Source organism: Notolepis coatsorum (genome assembly GCF_963971535.1).
Source record: "Notolepis coatsorum genome assembly, chromosome: 10".
Classification (NCBI taxonomy): domain Eukaryota; kingdom Metazoa; phylum Chordata; class Actinopteri; order Aulopiformes; family Paralepididae; genus Notolepis; species Notolepis coatsorum.
The window spans coordinates 46280595-46291967 of record NC_140174.1 but is presented as its reverse complement, the minus strand read 5'-3'; the positions used below and the strand labels follow the sequence as shown (position 1 = coordinate 46291967).

Genomic DNA, 11373 nt, shown 5'->3' with positions numbered 1-11373 from the left:
TCAGGATCTAGGGGTAACAGTACTGTATATTTGAATACCGCTTATGTCACAAATGTATCAGTACTAAATACCTATATGTCCCTATGCCATAAATGTCATGTATGTTGTGTATGTCATATATGAATTGAAAATGGGGGACCTTGATGGAAACAAGACAAACGTCTTTCTCAGGTCTGCATCCCCTTAACAATTGTATGTATTGAGCCGTACTGTATTGTACCCATTCTGCAATCTGTTAAATAAAGTTTTCATTCATTCATTCATTAAGCTGGACGCGGCAAATACTGCGGCATGGTCATGCCTAGCCCCTTACGTGACTGCAAACCGCAGTCACGTAAGGGGCTAGGTCATGCTGGACCTACAAAAGGCCTTCGACACTGTCAATCACACCATTTTTTATATTGATCTTTTTCCCCCTCCCTTTTCCTCCGATTTTCTCCCATCCCAATGTTAGTCGTTATGCCAATTCCCAATCCCCTTCCTGGTCGCTGCGCACTTACCCCCCACAGTCGGTCTGGGAGAGTGGAGGCTACCACGTGCTCCCTCCGACACACGTCCAGCCAATCAACCGCTTCTTTTCACCTGGCAGCGCGGATTCTCACTGAGAGGGCGTAGCGTGTGGAAGGATCACACTATCCCACTTAGATCCTATCCGCGCTTAGCAGGCGCCCCGACCGAACTGTAGGATTCGCTGTTTACAACGACCCGGACGCACCCCGCCAGCTTCTCCCACCCTCTAATACTGCCAATTGTATTAGTGTGAACGGCGAGCCAAGCTGGTGACAACCCCGGAGCTGTGAGCTGGATTCGTACCCCCACCCCCACCTACCCAACCTCCTCCAATGTAGTTTCTACGTCAAATGTATATACTTTTTCTCTGGACTCTTTTCGTATCACAAACAGTACTGTATTTGCAAATCTGGTATGTCATAAATGTATATGTAGCAGTACTGTCTATCTGTATGTCATATATGTTACGATGAATTGAAAATGGGGGACCCTGATGTAAACAAGACGAAAGTCTTTCTCTGGTCTGCATCCCCTTAACAATTGTATGTATTGAGCTGTACTGTACTGTACCCATTCTGCAATCTGTTAATAAAGTTTTCAATCAATCAATCAACAAGTTACAGGTTGAAAAAACCCTCAGCTCAGAACTAGGCAAAATCTGCATATGGCTCGCTGATAACAAACTATCATTACACATGGGCAAAACAGAGTCCATTCTCTTCGGTTCAAATAACAAACTCAGCAAGACCGACGGCTTCTCAGTTACAGTGGGTGACAATATTGTCACAAGGAAAGAAGATATTACCTACCTGGGTTCCATCCTAGAGGCAAATCTTTCCTGTGACAAAATGGCATCCAATGTAATAAAAAAAGTCAACCAACGAACTCGATTCTTGTACCGGATCTCCTCACTGGTAAACAAGAATACCCTGAAGACTGCAGGAGCACTCATTCAAGGGTACTACGACTATGCTTGCACCTCATCGTACCAAAGCACCTCAAAGGCGCTAAAAACAAAATTACAAACATCTCAAAACAAACTGGTCAGACTACTGCTTGAGCTTACTCCTAGAACCCACCTCACCCCTGCCCACTTTGACAACCTAGGATGGCTTAGCGTAGACGACAGAGTACAGCAACTTGCAATGGGCCTGGTCTACAAGATACACTACACAACCAAGGTACCCATGTACATGTCAAAATACTTCCCAAAGGTCAGTGAATACTACAATCACAACACCAGATTCACACTCATAAACCCAGATTCGGCTCAAACAAGGGACTAAACACATTTCGCAATTATGCCACATCAATGTGGAACGCCCTACCCAAAGCTGTAAAGGAATGTGAATCACTACCCACTTTCAAAAACACCTATGGGAGAGTGCAATTCGAAACTGGCCCCCTCCAATGTACAGTAAATTACCAAGTATGGTCTTGTCAATATTCCAATGTAGTTTTGCTTGTACAGTTGTAGTGTCCCCCACCCACCTGATGTAAACAAGACGAAAGTCTTTCTCTGGTCTGCATCCCCTTAACAATTGTATGTATTGAGCTGTACTGTACCCATTCTGCAATCGGTTAAAGTTTTCAATCAATCAATCAATCAGTGCCAGATGGTAAACCCCAGCCCCCACAAGCTGTCGATCTGTGCAGCCAAGTAACTCATTACATGTAATTGGATTACAGTAGACCCATTTAAATGACAAAAATGTGGTAAATGGTAATCGTGATTGTAGATGGTTATTTAAATGACATGTCTGTAAATTGCAACACATTGTACACTTTAACCCCCCAATTCTGTACATTTAAGAGACAAAGCAATGCTTAAAATGATCGAATAGTCAGGCTGCATTACTGTTAGTAATCCAATCAATTACATTACATGCTCGTAGTAGTCTAAGAGTCTAATCTAGATGCCTTTTCTCAGTGATTGCAAGATTTTCACTAAACTGTATTTCTAGCACACCTGTCCTGCAGATGTCTCTGGTTTGCCTTGTACAGTGCTCACAGAAACCCAGTTCACCAAATTACATATTTTGACAACGCCCACTGAAACCAACGCCTTCAAGGATTTAATAGTAACCTTGTGATTGGAGGATCAAAAAAAAGCAGGCCGATTTGACATAGGTCAATTAACAAATAATTTTTAAAGTAACATTTATGTTCATGTATACAGCTCGTTATGCATTAGGTAATTATACACTAAAGTAATACTACCCATTATAAATTATTAACCACCTCCCAAGTGTCAACTGCAGGATGGACATCTCACAACTGAAATTGACTTCAACTGAGAAAGGAAACCAAAGCTATTACAACCAAATGCATTTAGCAAAAAAGTGAGTTTAATCAAATTTAAAAAAAAAATAATCACACTGGCAACAATCTTACCACAAAAAAGTTACTTTTATTAGCATTCACCTGAAGCATTAACATTCAACTGAACAAGACATCTGAAGGTTAACAGAGGAATGCAATACATATTCATTCATCAAGAAATTGCCCTTAAAAGCCCTCCACTGGAATCAAATGACTCCCATGTCTTCTGCGGGCAAAACCAGCTCAAGAGCAGAGCATAAACCACAGAAAAAGGGGGGGGGTAGAGAGAAAGAGGAAAGACAAGGAGAATGACGGGTATTTGTACAGAACATGAAGGGGGGGGGCATGACTTTTTTTCATAGCCGCAGTTTGCGGAGACACTCTGATTGGCCACTGACATTTCTGGTCATGTGAGCCCAATCGCATGACGCCTGTGTCTTTGCCCATTTCCGCCTCGAACAGCATGCAAACTACCTAACGCCTAGTTTATCACTGGTTAAGCTTAGGCGACTCTTTCGAAGTTGGTTACGGTTAGAGTTTGGAATCAGGGCTGGTGTTCTATCGCCCTGCTCTAAGACAAACTAACATTAACCAACTTCAAAAGAGTGCCTAAGCTTAACCGATGAAAGAAACAGGCGTCACACGATTGGCTGCACATGTCGCACGACCAGAAACGTCAGTGGCCAATCAGAGAGCGTCTCTGCAAACTGTGGCCACGAAAAAAAATCACACGGGGGGGGTCACAACACAAGCAAATATGGATGATCTGCCACACCTGTGATCTTTACAAACCGGCAAACGGCAGCGGAGGGTTGAGCCCCGGGCACTCTGCACCGCAACACCCCATCTCACCACCGCACTGCACCGCATCTTAACAGCTAACCAGCAATACTCAACTGCTACACAACTGCGCCTAGTGCACAAAAGATACAGGAAAGAAGGTTAGAGTCACAGGAAAGCAACTTTAGCCAGACATCAAGATCAAAAGAAATAGCTCACAATAAAAATAAAGAAAACTACGTTGCTGGATGAATTAGCGGGATCCCAAAGTTCGAAGCGGATCGATTTGTGACATGTGAATGGTTGAGCGTTACCTTTGTTGTGCCATATTTAGTGGTATGAATTTCTGTAAGGTTGTGCATATCCAACATAACATTTTTCAACTTGGCAAATAAAACAAACGGAAAACTCACATCCACCTGGAAGGAGAGCTAAACAAGGGATTTCAATTTTCAAAACAGAAAAATAGACTTGACCTTGAACAATTTCAACCGTATGCAACAAACTCAAAAACAAAAAGAAAGAGGTTCACCTTACAAATCCCTTTCATATGCTCACCTAAATGAACAATCCTAAACCACACGGTTCGAAATTAATGGGGGTTTCGCTGCAAAAATGCCCTTGAACTTCCGTTATGGGGGGCAAAAAATGCCATACAGTTTACTTGCTTTTTTCATGCCATGAAGTTACAATAAATCTAACTGAGAAGTGAAAGATGTGGTTTATTAATCCTGTGTGATCAAACAGCGACGAGTCCCTCCCACCGTCTCAACGTTAAGCTAAGTCTGCTGCGAGCAACGTCGAGGAAGACCAGGAACGTTGAGTACAGTGGAGTCCTGGGAATCGGACTGTGTTGATCAGATCCTATTGTAAAGAGTGCCGTCAGACCCCGGCAGCAGAAACAGCCAGTGTGAGGAGCCGTCACTGTGGATGTTATTTGTCGACTGAATGAAGGCTGTTAAAAAAAGCTGTTTTCCATAATAACATTTCAATGCCCCCAAAAATGTATTAAGGGTGGCAAAAAAGAGCCAAATAAAGCAAAAAAAAGGTTGAACCCTGACCCGATACTAGTACAGAATTTTGGGTCAGTGAAATAAAAACAAATTTTAAACTTTAGACCAAATTCCAATAACCTTTTGGTCAGTAATCAGTGGGCTTAAGAGTAGAGTCCACTTGTACTATTGGGCTCTTCCTGATGTCCTCGGTAAAGGCTCCATCGTTTGAGATCTGGAAGGAAAGACGAGACACCATGTTAGTTGGTGCAGAACGAGATGGATAACTTACACAATTTGCCTGCCTATGTATAATAACCGTATTCAATTCCAATTTAAGATTTGATTTTGTGTGAGGTAAACATTTGTGACAGTCAGTTTCCAGACTACCGTTTAATCTGCCTTCTGGAACGGTCAAGTTCCTGACAAGTCGACATGTAATTTATGTATTTTCACACTATCCCAAGGCCCCCACCCAATTCACAGCTCTAACAAACCGACTGTCGGGAATTGGTTCTCTGGGCATATTTGAAGACAAACCTTGGGGGGGTACATCCCCTCTTGCGAGTGGTCAGGGAAACCAGAGAAACAGTACGACACAGCATTCTGTGTGTCTGCAGTCCTGTGAACGTACCTCACCACACCACCTCATACCACCAACTGAGCCCGAGCCACCGACATGACGACCTGCTCCATAGCAACCACAGTTGCCCTGGCGACTTGCTCCATAGCAACTGCCATCACCCTCAGCAACAGGCAGGTCACCAGGGGCGGGTCACATACTAACTGCTCTCACACTGCCACACCCCCAACTCCTCTCTTTGCAAACAGGACTCCCGCAGCTTGGGGGAAAGAATTCCACATTTAGGTGAACGTTTCGATTGAAGCACCTGCCCCATTACCACATTCACACATACCAAATCTCACATTTCATGATACTCAACTCAATGATGCATATGAAAGTGGTGGTCCATAATCTGTTAGTATGGTTGAAAACAGTATGGGGTATTAAATATACTAAGACAGACACATTCAGAAATAGGACGATATGCTACATCAGTCCCACTTGTCTTTACATGTGTTTTTCTACTTAAATGTCTAATAGTCAGAATTCTGCTGTGTATGTTACTGGTGTTGGTTGGAGACAAAGTGACATCAAGACTGCAGAAAACTACCCCCCCCCCCCAGAGATGCACACCCACTACGATTCTCCCATACCAGCCCCCCCTTCCCCTGTATACCGTCTCAGGCTTGGGTTAAGATTGTCTCGTTGTCCACTGGAGATTTGGGCACGCTCTTGCTCCTGGAACGGGACTTTCTGTTAGAAGTCGGGGTTCGGCTCCTAGATTTGGACTTTGAGCCAGATCGTGACCTGGAGGGAGTCTTGGTTTTGCTCCTGCGGGGGCTCCTGGACTTGGAACGAGAGTAGGAGCGGGACTTGGAGCGGCTGTAGCGGTTCCGGCTGTGAGACCTTGAGCGGCTTCTGCTGCGTCTGCGGCGACGGGGGCTGCCTGAGCGGCTAAAGGGGAGCAAAGATCAGGTTAAAACAGACAAAACGAACATTTAAAGTTCAATGCCAAATTGGTTGTTTTGGCATAGCACCAATCGGTGTGCTCTGTGTTTCTGTACAGCCATTCGCCGCCATAGTGTTCAAATCTGATGTAAAGTACAGATGCGGAAGTGTTAAAACATAGCTATTAGAAAATATCCCAGAACACACTATCGTGATTACAAAATCACGATTACCTGACTCGGATAGTCTTTCATCGCTGTAGTTTGTGCTTTGAAATACATGGAAGTGAACTAGCTAGCCATCAGCTCATTGGAATGCGTTCATAGCGATCTAGATAAACAAAGATGTTGGCGAAGAGAATAAGGCGAATAGATAAGGGATTGTGTTGCTAGGGAATCGTTTAGGCCCAAGTGTATTTCCGGTTAACATTTGCATTAGCAAATATTGCAAAAGTAACTACACTTCGGTAATTTAAGCATGTTATTGTTGCCACTTTTACAAATCTATAAAGCACATTAAGAACTTGCCTAAAGTTAGGTTGCACGTGTGGACACAGCGTTCCTGTCGATCAAGAGGACATAATGTCCTCCTGAAGTGGGAGTGACAAAGTAATTGCTAAGAACTTCGCAAAGAATCACAAAATCAAAGTTGCATCCTACTGCCAGTGCAGCTTATTACCTCCTGCTTCTGCGTCCAGATCCACCAGATCCTCCGGATCTCCGGGGCGGTCCTCCGCCACCTCTCCTGCTGGAGTGAGAGTCTGGTGGGCGGCCATAGCGCGCCATCTGCACCCGCAGCTCCCGCCCGTCGAGCAGGGCGCCATCCATGGCATCCATTGCGTCCTCTGCGTCGCGCTTATCGTGGAATCGCACAAAAGAAAAACCACGACTTTCCTTTGTGTATCTGTCCCGGGGAATATACACATCGCCTACACGGCCATATTTCTCAAAAACTCGGCGCAACGTCTCGGGCGAAGTGCGATAAGTGAGGTTGTCCACTTTGAGAGAGGTCATTCCCTCGACGTCGGGTGGGGGTCTCCCGTAGCTCATTTAGAAAATAAGACGACGGGACAATAAAGACTAACCTCTACGGTCCGACCGTTGAGTAAAAAAACGTCAGTCCACAAATAATTTACCCTTGATATGACGAACTCTTGCTAGATTAACTAAATTGATTACTGCACAGACGATGTTGTGCGCGCGCTGCCGGACCGCACATGAAATGGCGGCTAGAAGCTTCCGCTCTGGTTGGCCTCTTCTGATTGGCTACTTTAGTTGGTAGAGTGTTTGACAGTCTGCCGACAGCGCCCTCACCTGGAATATCGTAGTAGTAGCCGAATGATAATACTTGGCGCTTTTGTATCATTCAGTGTAGATGCAATAAGTTATTATTACTGCGCAGTTATTTGGTAACTTTACCAGCCACTGTGGCATGTAACACCGTTATCCATGGAAGAAGCTGAGGCTTCACAATTCTTATCTAATCGTATATGTTCGTCGTGTCTCTCTCTATAGTCCACTTACTATTACTACTACCACCACTGTGGCTAATGTTATTAATAGAATTTCGAATTAATCTGAATTGTTTAGGCTTAGCCTGTAGCCGTAAAACTCAACTTGCCGGCTCTTTCCACAGCAAAACAGTAGGCAAGGCACCCTGGTCTAGAAATGCAGGCTTCAATCTATGTTGTTTAGTCTATCTGTTCAGTAGGCCTACTGCTCAGCACTGCATGTTTTAAGATGCACAATGAGCTCTTCTGAGAGAATTGTTGAATATAGATACAGAAATGTTCTAGAATGTTTGATTATGACATCATACTGTGACATCACAAATGTTCTAGAATGTTCTATTATGACAAATAAGACGGTTCAATGACTTTATCTAAATCCAATCAATATTCCTAATGCCGTTTCAATGTATGGTTATAAAAATAAACATATAAACATTCATATAATACAATAACCTAAATATATACAGCTAAGCCCCATTGTATTCTGAAATGTAGACTAAATTTAACAGTGTAGGCAACTAAATATATATAGATACACAAATGTTCTAGAATGTTTGATTATGACATCGTGACATCACAAATGTTCTAGAATGTTTGATTATGACTCATACTGTGACATCACAAATGTTCTATTATGACAAATAAGACGGTTCAATGACTCTAAATCCAATCAATATTCCTAATGCCGTTTCAATGTAAGGTTATAAAAAAAATATATAACCCAATAGAGTATAACTCATGAGTGTTTTGGCTCGTATGTCTCTATAGTCCACTTACTATTACCGCCACTGTGGCTAACATTATTAATAGAATTTCGAATTAATCGGAATTGTTTAGGCTTAGCCTGTCGCTGTATTCACTGTATTCTTCTGGCACTCGTTGCACTGCACTGCAGTCAGTGCTGTTCACACATGTATCGCAGGAAGGTCACGTTATAGCGGCTCGGGAGCTGCTGGATGGGACTGCGCAAAACCACGCTCCGGATCTGTACCTGACGTCATGGGGAGCAATAGAATTGGTCTTTGACAGCAACACGGAGAGAAGAAGAAGGGGCTGTGATAGCGATCAGCATCTGTGAAAGCGAGAGAGATATCATGTCGAGTACCTCGTTATTTTCTATCACATAGCCCCAAGTTGAGGATCATTTGCTTTTATTTGGTCTCAAACCCGCCTGGCATTGGAGATGCGACAGCGTCGCATAATGAAAGTGCCTCTCGGTTAAAGGGACTCGGTCGCTGCCTTTCTGCTCAGAACCAGGTCTCCAACGGAGCCGTTCAGCCGGGAGGGATCAGCAGCGAGAGAACAACAACTAATCCCCGGGACGATCATCACAACACAGCCGCCACATTCTGAGGGCCTTGTTGGACCAAACGGAAAATGGAAAGGGCAGGGAGGACTGGATTAAATGACAGTAAATGAGGAGGCGTTGAGAACAGCGAATGTAAACTGTTATGTTCTTTAGTGTGCGCTTTAATTTAACTGGAAATGGGAGCTTTGACAAGCAGACAAAATGTAGGTGTGGAAGAGGTGGACATACCGTCCAATTCGGTGTACCGTTATCCGCCGAAATCTGGTAAGTCATGAAACAGTGGTCCCAGTTTGAGTGTGGTCGGGACTCGGGTAGCCTATGCAGTCGCCCTCATACGGCCTACATTGCAGATTATCATTATGCAATCTCTGCATAGTTTAGGGAACTAAAAACAAATATCCAAGTCATCATCATCATCATGCCTTCTGTGATCATAGTAGGCCCACGGCCACGGGGACATTGCCTCTGTCCCGTTACTCCGTATCCTGCATCCGCCTTTAATCTGAAGGAGTGGACTATAGCTACCTGTGGAGAGGGAGGCCGCGCCAGCAATCTTGGGGGATTTCTGAACATTTTGATAACCCAAACGGATTGATTGTCTGTATTTATTTAAGTGGAAACACCACCACGTCACACGAGAGTAGGACAGATAATAAGCATATGATGCACCTCTGGCATAATAGTTATCTTCCCCGTTGTACAACGATGAGAGGATCTATATATTCCGTCGAAAGACCAGCATAGCAAGACCACTGGTAGTTGGAGAGGTGGTGTGGGTATACTGTGTGACCACCAGCACACGTCCATGGTCATTTGGCTGATAGATGCTCATTCATATACCTATAGAAAGAGCAAATAGGTGAGTATACACCCCACTCCTGCTTTAACCCGCATACAGTCGCTATATGTCGAACGCTGATCACAGAATTGAACAGGAGATTCTCGCATTGCTGTAACCATGGCATCACTAGAACTGATCTCACTGCTTCTCTAGCTAGAGCATGACTCTTGGAATACTTGATAGCTCCCAATCATCATCATCATCATCATCATCATCATCATCATCATCATCCAATGTACAGTTTCTACGTCAAATGTATATACTCTCTTTTCTGGACTCTTTTTGTATCACAAACAGCACTGTATTTGCAAATCTGGTATGTCATAAATGTATAGATGTAGCAGTACTGTATGTCATGTATGTCATATGTTATGATGAATTGAAAATGGGGGACCCTGATGTAAACAAGACGAAAGTCTTTCTCTGGTCTGCATCCCCTTAACAATTGTATGTATTGAGCTGTACTGTACTGCTGTACCCATTCTGCAATCTGTTAATAAAGTTTTCAATCAATCAATCAATCAATCAATCATCATCATCACCATCATCATCATCATCATCATCATCATCATCATCATCATCATCATCACCACCTCCGCCACCTAGAAATATACTCCACCAGCCCAGGCCCTTCATCATTATAGATGTGAAGTGAAATGAGGCTTATTACCCAGTTTAAAGCCAGTTCCATCCCAGCTCACCTGAGCTAACCTTAAAACGTCAAAGTAGTATATGAGTTTGTCCCCAAAACATATGTGTTTAATATCACCCTGTATGTTTTTGTCTTGCCACTGAATTCACTTGGAGTTATGTTACAATAATTAGACCCAGAGGAAGGCTTTTTGCCAAATAGTTTACAATTTATGCCTCATATTCACCCAATCACTCACACATTCACACACCGATGGCGGAGGTAAATGGCTGCATTTATATAGCAGCTTTTATCCAAAGCGCTTTACAATTTGTTCCTCACATGTTTACCCATTCACTCACACATTCACACACCGACGGCAGAGGCAACCATGCAAGGTGCATGCTCATCAAGAGCAATTAGGGGTTAAGTGTCTTGCTCAAGGACACTTCGACACGCTGCCCGGGAGGAGCCAGGATCGAACTGGGAACCTTCAGATTACCAGACGACCGTTCCCCAGCATATATACAGTATGGAGCAGCAGTGTGTGGTCTCACTCTCCTCATATATAATCAGTGCTAATATCTACCCAGTCTGACCAGTCATGCCCAAAAAGGACAGGTATAGAAGAAGAAAAGGAAGCAGGTTGATTGAAGTGTTGGAATGCGGCCTGAGTGGGTCCAGAGAGCTGCTACTGTTAGTGGCTCTGGTGAAACTGATCTGTTTAGTCCCAGTTCTCATGGCTGGGATCTGGTGACAACACACCACAGCTCACCTCACCCGTCCCAGCAGGTGTAATTAATAATAAGATGGGAGAGAGCCCATGTCATAGGTTTAATCATGGTGTGTACCCACATTTTGGTGTGGGTATAATAATAATAATAATAATTATAATTATAATAATAATAATAATAATAATAATAATAATAATAATAATAATAATAATAATAATAATAAACTTTATT

General features: G+C 43.4%; 2 protein-coding genes across 9 annotated transcripts in view; one reads left to right on the top strand and one right to left on the bottom strand.

The window, feature by feature from the left end:
• Positions 1-2900: 2900 nt before the first annotated feature.
• On the bottom strand, positions 2901-7333 carry srsf2a (serine and arginine rich splicing factor 2a). Its single transcript, XM_084322666.1, has 3 exons — positions 6796-7333; positions 5846-6123; positions 2901-4839 (listed from the first exon to the last, which is right to left on the bottom strand). Exons 1-2 carry the CDS (start codon positions 7164-7166, stop codon positions 5850-5852), a joined length of 645 nt encoding a protein of 214 aa, XP_084178792.1. The 5' UTR covers positions 7167-7333; the 3' UTR covers positions 2901-4839; positions 5846-5849.
• A 1288-nt stretch (positions 7334-8621) lies between these two features.
• The window catches only part of rnf157 (ring finger protein 157), a 48079-nt gene continuing 45327 nt past the window's right edge, over positions 8622-11373 (top strand). For all 8 annotated transcript variants that reach the window (XR_014620156.1, XR_014620157.1, XM_084322819.1 and 5 more), the window contains exon 1: positions 8622-9200. Coding sequence is in view for 6 of the 8 variants with exons in the window: in XM_084322819.1 (XP_084178945.1) it covers positions 9113-9200 (88 nt within the window). In the remaining 2 variants the exon portion in view is untranslated. The remainder of the gene's footprint in view (positions 9201-11373) is intronic.

What these genes read in the sequence shown, in the direction of transcription:
- srsf2a (XM_084322666.1), bottom strand. Translation starts at nt 7,166, where the DNA reads ATGAGCTACGGGAGACCCCCACCCGACGTCGAGGGAATGACCTCTCTC. An exon ending in TCTGGACGCAGAAGCAGGAG is followed by an intron (nt 6,124 to 6,795) that starts GTAATAAGCTGC and finishes GCTCCCCTTTAG; the next exon opens with CCGCTCAGGCAGCCCCCGTC.